General features: G+C 42.7%; 2 protein-coding genes across 5 annotated transcripts in view; one reads left to right on the plus strand and one right to left on the minus strand.

Annotated features, from left to right (window-relative positions):
• Window positions 1-17,827, plus strand: part of LOC132401859 (mediator of RNA polymerase II transcription subunit 30-like) — a 109,373-nt gene that overhangs the window by 66,228 nt on the left and 25,318 nt on the right. The window contains exon 4 of one of the 3 annotated variants that reach the window (XM_059984158.1): window positions 17,095-17,196. The exons of 1 other annotated variant lie outside the window; for it this stretch is intronic. In XM_059984158.1, the coding sequence (XP_059840141.1) occupies window positions 17,095-17,196 (102 nt within the window). Of the gene's footprint in view, window positions 1-17,094; window positions 17,206-17,827 lie in introns of all 3 variants that reach the window. One more of the 3 variants, XM_059984148.1, reaches the window with a different exon arrangement.
• On the minus strand, window positions 461-17,087 carry LOC132401850 (uncharacterized). Of its 2 annotated transcripts, none has more exons than XM_059984133.1 (2): window positions 10,073-17,087; window positions 461-570 (listed from the first exon to the last, which is right to left on the minus strand). In XM_059984133.1, exon 1 carries the CDS (start codon window positions 12,541-12,543, stop codon window positions 11,440-11,442), a length of 1,104 nt encoding a protein of 367 aa, XP_059840116.1. In that variant the 5' UTR covers window positions 12,544-17,087; the 3' UTR covers window positions 461-570; window positions 10,073-11,439. The 2 variants fall into 2 exon arrangements, with proteins under 2 accessions (XP_059840116.1, XP_059840107.1); XM_059984124.1 differs by lacking the exon at window positions 461-570 and adding an exon at window positions 6,057-7,602.

The raw sequence follows: 17,827 nt of genomic DNA on the forward strand, positions 1-17,827 counted from the left end.
ATTATTTATTATAATTGTATTTTTAATTTTGTCTTTGCACAGTTTGTTGTCTTGCACACTGGTCTTTCACTAATTCCATTATGATTATTGGATTCACTGAGTATGCCCGCAAAAATTAATCTCAGTTGTATATGGTGACATATTGATAATAAAACTACTTTGAACTTAGAAAGCAAACACGAGGAAATCTGCAGATGCTGGAAATTCAAACAACACCCACAAAATGCTGGTGGAACACAGCAGGCCAGGCAGCATCTTTAAGGACAAGCACTGTCGACGTTTCGGGCCGAGACCCTGCGTCAGGACTGTCTCGTCAGGACAGGTCTCGGCCCGAAACGTCGACAGTGCTTCTCCGTATAGATGTTGCCTGGCCTGCTGTGTTCCACCAGCATTTTGTGTGTGTTGTTTGAACTTAGAACATATTCCTGCTCCATTGGGGGGGGGGGGGGGGAATACAAGCACTCTGAGGGTTTCCTCTCTTTCAATATTACTTTCAAGACACTTGAGTATTACTGTGCAGTGCTAACTCTGTTCTGTCTGGTACAAGTTCATTCACTAACTGTTGAGAAGCTGGAGAGAGAGAGAGAGAGAGAGAGAGTAGCTGTTAAACAGCTTTTAAATGATGTAAGGTTCCATTTATTACCAACAGCAATAGAAAATGGTGGAAATACTTAATAGGTTTGCAGCCTCTGCAAATATTTCGATTTTCCGTTTGTTAGCGTTCTTTGATAAAGAGTCAGTTCTTCATTAAGTCCTCAACTGCAATCAGATTTTGTAAAAGGAAGGTAACTAGTTTTGCAAGTACATTGAAAATCTTGTTTTCTAATCATTGAACTTAAAAATTGTTCAGTGGATGTGAATAAATAGCTGATGTTTTCTCAGCTTTCAGTGGAAACTTTCTTTGCTTACTAGTGATAGGTTTGCCTCAGTAACCAAGAATTTCAAGGAATCAGAATTTGTTTTCTTTTACTGACGCATGTCATGAAGATACTGGAAACCCAAAGCCACACACACAAAATGGAGGCCTTTTACCTCTTCTTTCCTGCCTATTATTTCCTTCTGGTCCCCCTGTCCTTCGCTTTCTCCTATGGTCCACTGTCTTCTATTAAATTCCTTCCTCTTCAGCCCTCTACCCTTCCAACCCATCTGGCTTCACCTATCACTTTCCAGCTGGCTTCCTTCTCTATTCCCCCCCCCCCCCCCAACAACTTTTTATTCTGGTGTATTCTCCCTTCCTTTCCAGTCCCAAAGTAGGATCTTGGCCCAAAATGTTGACTCTTTGTTCATTTCTATAGGTGCTGCCTGTCCTGCTGAGTTCTTCCAGCACTTTGTGTGTTCCTTCCCAGATCAGAATTGTGTGTGACGTGGAGGGAGCTTGCAGATGGCGGTGTTCTCACGTCCCTGAAACACTTGCTGTCCTTGGCAGTAAAGTGTACCGATTCTGTTAGAGCAGTTTGGACAAGTAAGTGTGTCAGTGTTTTAGACAGTATGCAGAGTAGCCATGGTGTATCAATGTTGGAGGGGCTGATTGTTTGGGATGCTTGTAGGCTACCAATCAGACAGGCTCTTTTGTCTTTGATGGAGGTGAACTTCTCAAGTTTTCTTCTAAATCTGCTTTCCCACCAACCAGGATCAGGTTTTTTGTCACTGGCATGTGTTGTGAAATGTGTTAATTTAGCAAAAGCAGTACAATGCAATGCAAAATAATATAGAAATAAATGAATTACAGTAAGTATGTGTGTGTGTGTGTATGTGTATATATATATATATATATATATGTATGTATGTGTGTGTATGTATATATATCTATATCTCTCTTTCTATACACATATATACACACACACACACACACACACACACACACACAAGAATTCTCATGCTCTGTCTGTTTGTGACCCCCAATTGGGCACTTTTTTTTGGCCAAATCGACTTAAAATGCACTAACCTACAGAATGCAGGCAAAGTTCAGGGTTATATATTCATATAAAATTGTTCATTCGCCAGAACTAACAGCCCCACTTTCACTTAAGAGCCGATCCACCATCATGGAAATTGGGACGTGACCCCACGTCACATGTGCACAGCCAACCTCAGCAGCGACACCAACTGGAGCAAGCGGGAAGAGTAGTGGGGGAGAAGCTGTTCCAGTATGCTGAGTGTGTGCCTTCAGGCTTCTATGCTTCCTACCTGATGGTAGCATTGAGAAGAGGGCATGCCCTGGGTGATGGAGGTCTCAGTACTGAACGCTGTCTTTCTAAGACACTGCTTGAAGGTGTCAGGATACTACGGAGACTAGCACGCATAATGGAGCTGACTGATTTTACAACTTTCTGTAGCTTCTTTTGGTCCTGTGTAGCAGCCTCCCCCACCCCATACCAGACAGTGATGCAGCCTGTGTTGTTTTTTACACGATATATGCCCAGTTTAAAAAAATATTGGCACCCCTCCCTGCTTCTTCTATTCCACGCTCTGGCCTTTTACCTCTTTTCACCTGCCTGTCACCTCCTCGTGTGTCCTCTCCTCCTTCCCCTCCCACCTCCCTACTTTTTATAGGGCCTCTATCTGTTACTTTTCAGTCATGAAGAAGGGTCTCCGCCCGTAACGTGAACTGTTGGTGTTCATTTTCATAGAAGCTGCCTGACCTGCTGAGTTCCTCCAGCATTTTGAGTGTGTTGTCATGAAATACGTTGTTTTGTAGCAGTGGTACATCGTAATACATTAAAAAATATATAAATTACAATGTATATACAGTACTGTGCAAAAGTCCTGGGCACATCCTGGGCCTATTAACAGTATTCCATCCCCCTTGGAAGTTTTCATCTTTTATTATTTGACATTGAATCACAGTGGTTTTAATTAGTCTTTTTTTACACACTGATCAACTGAAAAAGACTCTTTTGTGTCAAAGTGAAAACAGATCTCTACAAAGTGATTAAAATTATTTACAAATATAAAACACAAAAAAATTGATTGAAAGTATTCACTCCCTTTAACACGACTCGCCATGTCATCATTGGTGCAGCCAATTGGTTTTAGAAGTCACGGAATTAGTTAAATGGCAATCTTTTTTTGGAGTCCTGTGTGCAGTCAACGTTTTACAATTGATTGTAGTAAAAATACACCTGTATTTGGAATGTCCCACTGCTGGTGAGTCAGTGTCCTGGCAAAAAACTACACCATGAAGTCAAAAGAATGCTCTAAGCAACTCTGCAAACAGTGCAACTCAAGAGGTGGATGCAAGAAAATTTCCAAATCACTGAATATTCCTTGGAATGCAGTTTAGTCAACCATCAAGAAATGGAAAGGATATGGCACAGCTGTAAGTCTGCCTAGAGCAGGCCATCCTCAAAAGCTGAGTGACTGTTCAAGAAGGGGACCAGTGAAGGAGGCCACCAAGAGACTGATGACATCTCTGGAGGAGTTACAAGCTTCAGTGGCTGAGATGGGAGAGACTGTGCATGCAAATGTTGTCTGGGTGCTTCACAAGTCACAGCTTTATGGGAGAGTGGCAAAGAGAAAGCCACTGTTGTGGGGGGGGGGGGGGGGAGGGAACTCGCACAATATCTCAGCTGGATTTTGCCAGGAGGTATGTGGGAGACTTTGAAGTCAGCTGGAAGAAGGATTTAATGAAACCAAAATTGAGTTTCTTGGCCATCAGACTAAATGCTGTGTTTGGCATAAACCAAGCACCATGCATCATCAAAAATACATCATCCCTACTGTGAAACGTGGTGGTGGCTGCATCATGCCCTGGAACAGGCCCTGGAAGGCTTGTGAAAGTAGAGGGAAAAATGAATGCAGCAAAATATGGGAAATCCTGGAGAAAAAGCTGATGCAATCTGCAAGAGAACTGAAACTTGGGAGAAGATTTATTTTCCAGCAAGACAATGGCCCCAAGCACAAGGCCAAAACTACACTGGAATGGTTTAAAAACCTTAATGGTCTGGAGTGGCCAAGTCAGAGTCCGGACCTCAATCGAAGAATTTGTGGCTGGACCTGAAAAGGGCTGTTCACTCACAATCCCCATGTAATCTGGCAGAGTTTGAGCAGGTTTGTAGAGAAGAATGGGGAAAAGTCGCAGTGTCCAGATGCAAAGCTGATAGAGACCTATCCACACAGACTCAAGGCTGTAATTGCTGCCAAACGTGCATCTACCAAATACTGATTTGAAGGGGGTGAGTACTTATGCAAACAATTATTTTGTGTTTAATATTTATAATAAATTTAGACCAATTTGTAAAGATTTCTTTTCACTTTAACATTATTTTTTTTCTGTTGATCAGTGTCAGAAAAGCCAAATTAAATCCATTGATTCAGTGTTGTAAAACAATAAAACATGAAAACTTTCAAGGGGATGTGAGTATCTTTTATAGACACTGTATAGATAGCTAGGGAGCCTAAACCTTTTGCACAGTACAGTAGTAATTTTATGTGTTTCATTGTCCTGCCTACAGAAAAACAATTCATGATATATGTGCATGATGATAAACCTGATTCTGATATGGGTCTCTTTTGTGGACTGAGAGTGCGGAGGGGGCAGGGAGAGGATAATCGTGGTTGGGAAAACGGGAAGGGAAAGGGCAGGGAACAGGAAGCACCAGAGTGACATTCTGTTATGATCAATAAACCAATTGTTTGGAATCAAATGACCTTGTCCGATGTCTTGGGGCTGGGTGTGTCTGCACCCACACCACCCTGTTTGAACAGAGTAAATGACATTAATAACGTTTTGAGAGATAAGCAGAATGCACGCAATGATACCTGTTGTCATGCCCTGTGCGCCTGTAGCTATCCTGACATAAACTGTACTTCGAGGTCAAGTCTGGAAAGAATGACCATTGTTTGACATGTACAAAAATCAGTCATTGCACATACTCTGGAGCTGCTACACTTCTGCATTCTGTTACTGATTTACCTCGGTGCACTGTGCAATAGACTGAATGCTCATTTACAGCATTGTTTACCGCGATTCAAATAAAACCGCCGTGATCGAATAGCAGAACAGGGTTGGTGGGCTGAATGGCCTAATCTGCTTCTGTTTTATGGTTCCTGAACGGGTACGGATAACTTCACTCACCACAGCTGATTCTGCAACCTACTGACGCTACAACATCTCACGTTCTCAGGCGCCATGGTAGCTTAGTGATTAGCGTGACGCTATTGCACCATGGTGTATTTGGAGTTTAGAGTTCAGTTCTGGCTCCATCTATCAGGAGCTTGTACATTCTCCCCGTGGATTTCCTCCGGCTGCTCTGGTTTCCTCCCAGAGTCCAAAGACGTACTGTTAATTGGTCATTGTAAATTGTCCCGTGATTAGGCTAGGGTTAAATAGGTGGATTGCTGAGCACTGTGATGGGCCTGATGGCCTGTTCAGATCTGTATATCTAAATAAAACAAAATTACTTTTTATTTGCATAATTTTTCTTCTTACAATGGTTATTTGACCATCACTGTTTTTAGATAGACACTATATTGATCCCAAAGGAAATTGCAATGTCACAGTAGCATTACAACTGCATAATTATGCAAATATTAGAAGTTAGAAAGAATAAAAATAAGTTACATCAAATGGTCTAACAGGATGGGGTCCTCACTTTCCCAGCCATTGGTTGAGTCATTATAGAGCCTAATGGCATTGTTACGTGAATGAAATTGCCAGAGAAAATTACTGGTTGATACAAAGCAGCTTCTTTATTCAACAAGACAAGGTACAGCAAACATCATACGGAGACACTTTCAGTGGAAAGGTCCACTGGCCCAAAGTGGGTCTCGATATTTATACATATTCATATTTACGAAGTACTGTATAGACAATGCTTTCTTTTGAAACTACATACAAACTTCACACCTCCTGATTCACATCCATCCCACAGCATTGTCTGGACTGGGATTCACAGCTTTCAGGAATGCATTGTTCCAAATTAAATTACAGGACATTTTCAATGAACAGAAGACTGATAGCCAAAGCTATTTGCTAAATGTAAATGACCAAAACCCAAAAAACACTCTCAACAGTAACAATGACCTCATATAGTGTTCTTTGGAGCAGTGCAGTTGTCTTAGGCTACATCCACACTACGCCGGATAAATCAGTAACGGAAGCTTTTTCTCTTCGTTTTTACCCTCCGTTCACACTAAAACGGCATTTACGTCCCCTGAAACCGGAGCTTTTCAGAAACGCTTTCCAGGGTGGGTATTCTTGAAAACACTGCTTGGGCAGATCAGTGTGGATGGGGTAACTGGAGACTTCTGAAAATGGTCTCAAGACGGCCGCGCGCCATTTCATTGTTTTCTTAAACGCAACCTAACAATTTCAGAACAGACAGCAACAAGACTGAAGCCAGAAGAGTTAGAAATGTACTCACCAAATACTTTGACCCATAACTTACTGAATAAATAAGTATACTCACTTTGCCCTGTTTTTTGTCCTTGCTCGCATGAAGGTGGTTTACCTATTTATGCAAGTACTTCTCTGACAGTAGATGTGTAACAGTCTAATGTAACATTGTATGGAAATACAAGATAACACTGATGCAGCGATGTTTTATACATTTAACAAGGTGCTTTAATAATGCAACAGAGTTAGTCAGTTTTTCAATTATCGTCATCAGCCGGGTCAATCTGTCCGTGAACACCCTGTCGGTTGCTGTCGTACGCTCCACTATTTGTTTTGTTTTTAGTTTTAAGTTCTCCTGCGTGAGAGCCAACAGCTGTCTGTCGTTTTAAGTTTTTCTAGTGTGTAACTACACAATACGTGCACTTTTACGGCGAGATTTAACAACAAACATGTCGCTTATTTTCGGTAGATTCGCCAAAATCTCCCACTTCAGTGTGGATAGCGGTACTTTCAAAAACGTATAGTGCAGACGCCTCTCGTTTTTACGCGAAACCGGCATTTTCAAAATTATCCGGTCTAGTGTGGATGTAGCCTAAGTCTATTACTAAAAGTGTTCCTCTGTTCAGCCAAGATTGCATGCAGAGGGTAAGAAACATTGTTCAGAAATGCCACGATTTTCCAGAGGGTCCTTTGTTCTACCACAGCCTCCAGTGTGTCCAGTTTGACTGCTATAACAGAGCCAGCCTTTCTCATCAGTTTATTAAGCCTGTTGGCATCGCCTGTGTTGATGCCATGGCCCTAGCACGCCATTGCATAGAAAATTGTACTGGTGACAACAGACATAGAATATGTGAAAGAGAGGCCTGCATACTCCAAAGGACCTCAGTCTCCTCAGGAAGTAGAGGCAACTCTGGCCCTTCTTCTACACAGCCTGTGTTGGTGCTCCACTCAAGTCTGTCATCCAGATGCACCCCCAGTACTTGTAGGTCCTCACCACATCCATGTCCTCACCATCAATAGTATCAGGAAGCAGTGCAGCCTTAGTCTTCCTAAAATCCGTCACCATCTCCTTTGTCTTACTGATGTTGAGCTGCAGATGATTCAGCTTGCACCATTTGACAAAGTCCACCACCAGGACCCTGTGTTTGTCCTCCCGAACTCCCTTTATACACCCAACTATTGCTGGCCATCAGAGAATTCCTGCAGAGGACATGACTTGTGCACAGTTTTTCATAAATTCTATTGTATTATTTTCCTGGAAATGCCTGCAAGGAATTGAATTTCAAGGTAGTATATGATCATATATGACCATGAGATATAGGGACATAGAAAACCCACAGCACAATACAGGCCTTTTGGCCCACAAAGCTGTGCTGAACATGTCCTTACCTTAGAAATTACCAAGGGTTACCCAAAGCCCTCTATTTTTCTAAGCTCCATGTACCTATCCAGGAGTCTCTTAAAAGCCTCTGTCATTTCCACCTCCACCACCGCTGCTGGCAGCCTATTCCACTCACTCAGCACCCTCTGCGTAAAAAAAAAACTTATCCCTGACATTTCCTCTGTACCTACTACCAAGCACTTTAAAACTATGATCTCTCAAGCTACCATTTCAGCCCTGGGGAAAAAGCCTCTGACTATCCACACGATCAATGCCTTTCATCATTTTGCACACCTCTATGAGGTCATCTCTCATTCTCCTTTGCTCCAAGTAGAAAAGGCCCAGTTCACTCGACCTATTCTCATAAGGCATGCTCCCCAATCCAGACAACATCCTTGGAAATCTCCTCTGCACACTTTCTGTGGTTTCCACGTCCTTCCTGTAGTGAGGTGACCAGAACTGAACACAGTACTCCCAAGTGGTGTCTGATCAAGGTCTTATATAGCGGTAACATTACCTCAAGGCCGTTGAACTCAATCCGATGGTTGACAAATGCCAACACACCATACACCTTCTTAACAACACTGTTGACCTGTGCAGCAGCTTTGAGTGTTCTATGGACATGGACCCCAAGATCCCTCTGATCATTAATACTATATTCTGTCTTCAAATTTCACCGACCAAAATGAATCACCTCACACTTATCTGGGTTGAACTCCATCTGCCACTTCTCAGCCCAGTTTTGCATCCTTTCAAAGTCCCGCTTTAACCTCTGACAGCCCTCCACACTATCCACAACGCCCCCAACATTTACTAACTCATCCCTCCATTTCCTCATCCAGGTCATTTATAAAAATCACGAAGAGTAAGGGTCCCAGAACAAATCCCTGAGGCACACCACTGGTCACCAACCTCCATGCAGAATATGACCTGTCTACAACCACTCTTTGCCTTGTGCTGGCAAGCCAGTTCTGAATCCACAAAGCAATATCTCTTTGGATTCCATGCCTAGCAGCAGAATAAGGCCATTTGGCCTATCGAGTCTGCTCCACCATTTCATCATGGCTAATCCATTTCTCTCTCAGCCCCAATCTCCTGCCTTCTCCCCATATCCCTTCATGCCCTGACCAATGAAGAATCTTTTAAGGTGTACTTTGATAATAAATTTACTTTGTCGTTTATTTACTGAGCTTGCAAAGAAGCAATTCACAAAAGATCTCCAAAACACACTGAAGACTGTTCATACACCTGCAATCTACTAGAGTTGAAACTAGTGAGGATCACTTTTTTTTTAAACTACAGAGGAATTGTTTTGAACACCTTGGTTGTTGTCAGTTCCCATTAAGGTGCTGAGGACCTTCTCCAAGTATGTGAGATGCTACACATCAGAGACTTGCCCTCTTCTGGGTGGCTCATATAGTTTCTGCTTTAATAAATAAGCTGCAGCAAACAATCTTTTTATTATAAATCTGTTATCTATGTGGGCAAAACTGATAGATTGTGGACTTTAGGAAGGGGAATTTGGGGGAGGGAACACACACCAGTTCTTATTCGATGGGTCAGCAGTGAAAAGGCTGAGTAGTTTCAAGTTCCTGGATGTCAGTATATCTGAAGGTCTATCCTGGCCCAACATACTGATGTAATTGTGAGAAATGCACCTCAGTGGCTAAATTTCAGTAGGGGTTTGAGGAGGTTTGGTATTTCACCAAAGACTCTAGCAAATTTCTACAGATGTACTGTGGGGAGCATCCTGACTGGCTTCTTCACCGTCAGGAATGGAGGTACCAGTGAACTGGATGGGGGAAAACTGCAGAGGGATGTAAACTCAGCCAGGCCATCGTGGGCACTGGCCTCCCCACCTCTGCGTGTATCTACCAAAGGTGATGGCTCAAGAAGGCAGCATCCATCGTGAAGGACACTCACCATCCAGGCCATGTGATCTACTCCTTTCAAAGTACAGGAGCTTGAAGATGCATTTTCAGCATTTCCCTTTCCACCATCCGATTTCTGAACAGTCCACAAACACTATTTTGCAGTCTTTTTGCTCTAATTTTTGTATATTCTTGTGTATGTATTGCACTGTACTGCTGCTCCAAAACAATGAACTTCCCAACAGTGATAGTAAACCTGTTTTGGCCCCAAACATCAACTGTACTTTTTCCATCGATGCTGCCTGGCCTGCTGAGTTCCTCCAGCTTTTTGTGTGTGTTGCTCAGATATCCAGTATGTGCAACTTTTCTCTTGTTTGTAATAAACCTGATTCTGTTTCTGTGGGTTGTTCAAAGTATATGAATGTGTGTATCTACATCAAAGAACAGTTTTTCTAATATAAGAGTTAGATAAGTCTTAATTACATCAACGATCCTAGCATTGCTTCATGTTGTGTGGACCTTCATGCATCTCACTCTCCAGTTCTTCAGTGTCTTTCAGAAAACCTTGAGGCTCTTCATCAATTCCACAGCTTCTGTCTCCTGCGTGGCGGCAGCTGTTCAACTGCCATACATAGAACATAGAATATATAGTACAGCACATTACAGGCCCTTCAGCCCACAATGTTGTGCTGACCCTCAAACCCTGCCTCCCATATAACCCCCCCACCTTAAATTCCTCCATATACCTGCCTAGTAGTCTTTTAAACTTCACTAGTGTGTCCGCCTCCACCACTGACTCAGGCAGTGCATTCCACACACCAACCACTCTCTGAGTGAAAAACCTCCCTCTAATATACCCCTTGAACTTCCCTCCCCTTACCTTAAAGCCATGTCCTCTTGTACTGAGCAGTGGTGACCTGGGGAAGAGGCGCTGGCTGTCCACTCTGTCCATTCCTCTTAATATATTGTACACCTCTATCATGTCTTCTCTCATCCTCCTCCTCTCCAAAGAGTAAAGCCCTAGCTCCCTTAATCTCTGATCATAATCCATACTCTCTAAACCAGGCAGCATCCTGGTAAATCTCCTCTGTACCCTTTCCAATGCTTCCACATCCTTCCTTTACTGAGGCGACCAGAATAGGTACTCTATAGGTACACAGTACTCCAAGTGTGGCCTAACTAGAGTTTTATAGAGCTGCATCATTACATCATGTCTCTTAAACTCTATCCCTCGACTTATGAAAGCTAACACCCTATAAGCTTTCTTAACTACCCTATCTACCTGTGAGGCAACTTTCAGGGATCTGTGGACATGTACCCCCAGATGCCTCTGCTCCTCCACACTACCAAATATCCTGCCACTTACTTTGTACTCTGCCTTGGAGTTCGTCCTTCCAAAGTGTACCACCTCACACTTCTCCGGGTTGAACTCCATCTGCCACTTCTCAGCCCACTTCTGCATCCTATCAATGTCTCTCTGCATTCTTTGACAATCCTCTACACTGTCTACAACACCACCAACCTTTGTGTCGTCTGCAAACTTGCCAACCCACCCTTCTACCCCCACATCCAGGTCGTTAATAAAAATCACAAAAAGTAGAGGTCCCAGAACAGATCCTTGTGGGACACCACTAGTCACAACCCTCCAATTTGAATGTACTCTCTCCACCACAACCCTCTGCCTTCTGCAGGCAAGCCAATTCTGAATCCACCTGGCCAAACTTCCCTGGATCCCATGCCTTCTGACTTTCTGAATAAGCCTACCGTGTGGAACCTTGTCAAATGCCTTACTAAAATCCATGTAGATCACATCCACTGCACTACCCTCATCTATGTGCCTGGTCACCTCCTCAAAGAACTCTCAGGCTTGTTAGGCACGATCTGCCCTTCACAACACCATGCTGCCTGTCCCTGATCTGACCATGATTCTCTAAATGCCCATAGATCCTATCTCTAAGAATCTTTCCCAGCAGCTTTCCCACCACAGACGTAAGGCTCACTGGTCTATAATTACCTGGACTATCCCTGCTACCTTTTTTGAACAAACCTAGGGAATATTCAGGCCCCAGGGACTTATTCGTCCTAATGTATTTTAACAACTCCAACATCTCCTGTCCCTTAATATCAACATGCTCCAGAACATCAACCTCACTCATATTGTCCTCACCGTCATCAAGTTCCCTCTCAGTGGTGAATACTGAAGAGAGGTATTCATTGAGGACCTCGCTCACTTCCACAGCCTCCATGCATATCTTCCCACTTTTATCTCTAATCGGTCCTACCTTCATTCCTGTCATCCTTTTGTTCTTCACATAATTGAAGAATGCCTTGGGGTTTTCCTTTACCCTACTCGCCAAGGTCTTCTCATGTCCCCTTGCTCTTCTAAGCTCCTTTCTTGCTACCCTATATTCCTCAATAGACCCATCTGATCCTTGCTTCCTAAACTTCATGTATGCTGCCTTCTTCCACCTGACTAGATTTTCATTTATCACCCATGGTTCCATCACCCTACCATTCTTTATCTTCCTTACCGGGACAAATTTATCCCTAACATCCTGCAAGAGATCCTTAAACATTGACCACATGTCCATAGCACATTTCCCTGCAAAAACTTCATCCCAATTCACACCCACAGGTTCTAGCCTTATAGCCTCATAATTTGCCCTTTCCCAATTAAAAATTTTCCTGTCCTCTCTGATTCTATCCTTTTCCATGATAATGCTAAAGGTCAGGGAGCGGTGGTCACTGTCCCCCAGGTTCTCACCCACTGACAGATCTGTGACCTGATCCAGTTCGTTACCTAATACTAGATCTAGTATGGCATTCCCCCTAGTCGGCCTGTCAACATACTGTGACAAGAATCCATCCTGGACACACTTAACAAACTCTGCCCCATCTAAACCCTTGGAACTAATCAAGTGCCAATCAATATTAGGGAAGTTAAAGTCACCCATGATAACAACCCTGTTATTTTTGCACCTTTCCAAAATCTGCCTCCCACCCTGCTCCTTGGTATCTCTACTGCTACCAGGGGACCTTTAGAATACCCCCAGTAGAGTAACTGCTCCCTTCCTGTTCCTGACTTCCACCCATACTGACTCAAAAGAGGATCCTGCTACATTACCCACCCTTTCTGCAGCTGTAATAGTATCCCTGACCAGTAATGCCACCCCTCCTCCCCTTCTTCCCCCCCTCTATCCCTTTTAAAGCACTGAAATCCAGGAATATTGAGAATCCATTCCTGCCCTGTTGTCAGCCAGGTCTCCATAATGGCCACTACATCATAATTCCATGTATGTATCCAAGCTCTCAGTTCATCACCTTTGTTCCTGATGCTTCTTGCATTGAAGTACACACACTTTAGCCCTTCTACCTTACTACCTTTACACCTTTTATTCTGCTGCTCTTTCTTCAAAGCCTGGCTTTACTCCATGGACTTCTTTCACTGCTCTATCGCTCTGGGTCCCACCCCCCTTCCAAATTAGTTGAAACCCTCCTGAATCATGCTAGTAAACCTACCAGCAAGGTTACAGACTAAGCCATCGAGAAATGATGCCCCTTTCTGATTGCTGAGCAGCAAGATGGTAGCATCTGGGATAAATTGGGAGTATTCCTATTGACCCAGCCAGTTTACACTGTCAAAGTCAAAATCAAGTTTGTCATCTGCATAAATACATGTACACACAGGTGCAATGAATAACTTAGTGGTGCTAGGAAGTTTGTGAACCCTGTAGAATTTTCTGTATTTGTGCATGAATATGATCTAAAATATGATCAGATCTTCATACAAACCAGATAAAGAGAGCCCAATTAAATAAATAACAGTTGTTTGTTCATTTATTGAGAAAAATGATCCAATATTACATGCATGTGTTGGAAAAAGTATGTGAACCTTTGCTTTCAGTAACTGGTGTGACCTTGTACAGCAATAACTTCAACCAAACATTTCTGGTAACTTGATCAGTTCTGCACATTGACTTGGAGGAATTTTAGACCATTCCTTCTTACAAAACTGCTTCAACTCTGGGATGTCGGTGGGTATGAACTGTTTGTTTCAGGTCATTCCACAACATTTTTATAGGATTAAGGTCGGACTGTGACTCGGCCATTCCAAAACACAAATTTTCTTCTTTTTAAAGCACTCTGTTGTTCATTTACTCATGTCTTTCAGATCATTGTCTTGTTGCATTACCCAGCTTCTTTTAAACTTCAGATGACACACTCCTATCCTGGCATTCTCCTGCAAAATGTCTTGATACAATGTTGAATTCATTTGCAAGCTGTCCAGACCCTGAGGCAGCAAAGCAGCCCCAAACCATTATGCTCCTTGCACCATGCTTCATAGTTGGGATGAGGTTTTGGTGTTGGTGAGCAGTGCCCTTTTTCCTCCAGACATTGCAAAATGCATTTCTGCCTTAAAAATTCAACTTTTGTCTTATCTGCCCACAGAATATTGTCCCAGAAGCGAGTAGAGCATCCAGGTGGTCTTTTGCAAACTTGAGTCATGCAGTGTTTTTTAAAGAGAGCAGTGGTTTCCTTCCATGAACACCATTCTTGTTCAGTGTTTTTCCTACAACGGACCCATGAACGGAGACTTAGCAAGCTCCAGAGATTCTGCAGGGTGCAGACTCCTAGGGAGAGTAGTGACAGTACAGAGTTTCCTCCATGTGCAGACAGTCTCTCTTACTGCGGACTGATGAACACGCAGGTCTTTAGAAATGCTTTTGAAGCCTTTTCCAGCTTCGTGCATCTCTGCAATTCTTCTTCTTCTGAAAGTTGTTTTGATCATAAACAGATTTTTCTTGGGAAGAGCAGGCTCTGTCAGTAACCTGACTTTGCTTTTTTTTATAGGGCAGGTCACCTCTACAACCCACGCATCCAATCTCATCTTATTGATTAGTACACCTGACTCCAAATAGCTCTTGTAGGAGGCATTACCCCAGAGATTCACGTGCTTTCCAACAGATATATGTAATATTGGGCCATTTTTCTCAATAAATAAATGAACAAGTATAATATTTTTGTGCTATTTATTTAATTGTTTTCTTTATCTCATTTTAGGACTTGAATGAAGATCTGACCACATTTTAGATCATCTTTATGCAGAAATAGAGGAAATTCTACAGGGTTCACACACTTTCCAGCACAACTGTAATTGCAGAGGAACCTAGCTGAGTACTAGGTATATAGTATGAGTTCTATATAGTGCATTTACTATATACTACATATAGAACAGGAGGGCTCTATCAGTTGTTTAAACTGCCCAATACATCACTGGCAGCAGGCATCGTGTATCAAGGATTTACTGTATACTGGTGACCCCCTCTTTACGAAAGTTCGCTTTATGCCACTTCATTTTTACAAAAGACCTACATTTAGTACCTGTTTCACTAACCAGAAGAAATCCGAAGAGGAGTTTCGCTTTTACAAAAAATGCGCCCGCTTTAAACTTGTGTTTACCCCGAGAAAGACTACCATGACTGTGAAGCCTTGCGCGGGCAGGTGTGCGCGCAAATGCGTGTACATGCCGATTTTTTTTTTCTACAAATCGGTTTTGGCTAAATCTTCCCGATTCTGATAAGTGAAACTACACTGTACATACATTATTTCTACTTTATATAGGCTGTGTATTTATCATATTATTCCTGCCTTTACTATATGTTAGTGTTATTTTAGCTTTTATGTGTTATTTGGTTTGATTTGGTAGGTTATTTTTGGATCTGGGAACACTCAGAAGTTTTTGCCATATAAATTAATGGTAACTGCTTCTTCGCTTTACACCATTTTGGCTTACGAAAGGTTTCATAGGAGCACTGCACTTTCGGATAGCGGGGGACATCCTGCACTCAGAAATCATCATCATAATTATGTGACATATCATATGGCGTGAGTGATCAGTGTCTTTGACCATCATTGTTCTTGATAAACATAACTACAGAGTGGTTTGCCTTCTGGGCAGCGTCTTTACAAGATGGAGGACCCCAGCCATTATCAATACTCTTCAGAGATTGTCTGCCTGGCATCAGTGGTGGCATAACCAGGGCTTGTGATATGCACCAGCTACTCGTACAACTATCTACCACCTGCTCCCATGGTTTCATGTGACCCTGATCTTTGGGGGGAGAGTGTGTAAGCAGGTTATACTACATCTTTCCCAAGGGTGACCTGTAGGTTAGCTGCGGGAAGGAGCGCCTTACTCCTCCTTTGGTATTGATGTATCTCCACCCGTCACCCTATATAGAAGGTGCTGGATGAAGGTAAACAGTTTCATGAAGGATCCAACCCACTCTGCTCATGGACTGTTTGTCCTACTCCCATCAGAAAAGAGCATCCTCGTCAGAACCACCAAACTCACAGAGAGTGACTTCCCCCAAGCCATCAGGCAGATGAACTCCTCCACCCATTAACCCACCCACCACTCCACCCCTCCCACTACTACATCCACACCAGCCACTGTCGGAGTCGCGTTAAGTTCAGATACTCTTGCACTTAGAGTCGTTTTTGTACATACAGTTAGTCCATGTATATAAACTTCAAACCTCAAAGCTCCTCCCCATGCACAAGCAGCAGCAAAGCTCCCAAAGATCGATCTCCCCCCTCCCCCACCCGCCCTCGCTCTCCGACAGGACCCCACCCCCCTCTCATGGCGCTCACCCTCGCCATTCTCAGCATCCTCTGCTCCCATCAGATTTACAAACTCGCTCTCCGCTCCACGTTGACAAGTACAGTATTGTGCGAACATTTTAAGTACCCTAGCTATACAGTAGAGAGTGGTGAGGACAGCCCAGTGCATCTGCAGATGTGAACTTCCCACTATTCAGGTCATTTACAGACACAGTGTGTAGAAAGGGCCCAAACGATCATTGGGTCCCAAGTCACCCCAACCACAATCTGTTCCAGCTGCTACCATCCGGGAAATGGTACCGCAGCATAAAAGCCAGGACCAACAGGCTCTGGGACGGCTTCTTCCACCAGGCCATCAGACTGATTAATTCATGCTGATACGATTGTATTTCTATGCTATAGTGACCGTCCTTACATACTATTTATTACAAATTACTATAAATTGTACATTACACATTTAGATGGAGACGTAACATAAAAGATTTTTACTCATGTATGTGAAGGATGTAAGAAATAAAGTCAATTCAATTCAGTATAAATGTGCTGAAGATTTTTGCACAGTACTGTATGGTACTGAACAATTACTTCTACATTGTGGTTTGGGATGGATTTTATATTGAATAATTTATGCTGCTTCTGATCTGGAGTAACAATCACTTTGTTCTCCTTTACACTTGAATGACAATAAACAATCTTGAATATGCAATGGTATTTTAGCGCATCATAAGATCTTATTTCGATGTATGTACAGAGTAAAGCTCCAAGCCGCTTGATCTGGTGATAACGACCCAGGGTGAGTTAAGTAGTGCTTACTGGGCAGAAGACAGTGCTCTTAAAAATAAACGAGTCTTGATTTTTTTATTATTATTATACCTCTTCAGCAATTGATTCCCTATGTGGAGGATGAAAGTACGAAACATGAGGATCACAGCTTAGCAAATCAACTTCGCTTAGCAAGTGAAGAGAGGCGAGAAATTGTCGAGGTAAATAAGGTACAGAAACATTCTTAAAACTTTATTAAACTGTGTATTTAATTGTTTAATGTTTATGAATGAAGTTAGATGGAATGTGCACTCAATGGCCTCCGGATAGAGGACTGGAAGCGGGTATGGTCTTCTGCTGCTGAAGCCCATCAACTTCCAGTTTTGATGTGTCGTGCATGAAGAGACGTCCTTCTGCACAGGACTGTTATAATGAGTGGTTATTTGATTTACTGTCAGCTTGAACCAGTCTGGCCATTCTCCCCTGAACTCAAAGTTTTTGCAGGAATACTCAATAATATCTATAGAATAATAACCATAACAGAATCAATGAAAGACTGCACCATCTTGGATGTTCAACAAGAGTGCAAAAGACAGCAAACTGTGCAAATACAAAAAGAAAGAAAGAATAATGATGATGATATCAAACAAACAAACAAACAAACAAATAAATAAATAAATAGATTAGTTGAAAACATGAGATGAAGAGCCCTTGAAAGTGAGTCCATAGGTTGTGGGAACATTTCAATGGTGGGGCAAGTGCAGTTGAGGGAGGTTATCCCCTTGATGGTTGAAGAGCTGGAACTGTTCCTGAACCTGGTGGTGTGAGTCCTGAGGCTCCTGTACCTCCTTC

The sequence above is a fragment of the Hypanus sabinus genome, chromosome 1, assembly GCF_030144855.1.
Source record: "Hypanus sabinus isolate sHypSab1 chromosome 1, sHypSab1.hap1, whole genome shotgun sequence".
Lineage (NCBI taxonomy): Eukaryota > Metazoa > Chordata > Chondrichthyes > Myliobatiformes > Dasyatidae > Hypanus > Hypanus sabinus.

Excerpts from the sequence above, each read along its gene's own strand:
- LOC132401850 (XM_059984133.1), bottom strand. The coding sequence starts at position 12,543 with ATGGGTGACTTTAACTTCCCTAATATTGATTGGCACTTGATTAGTTCC.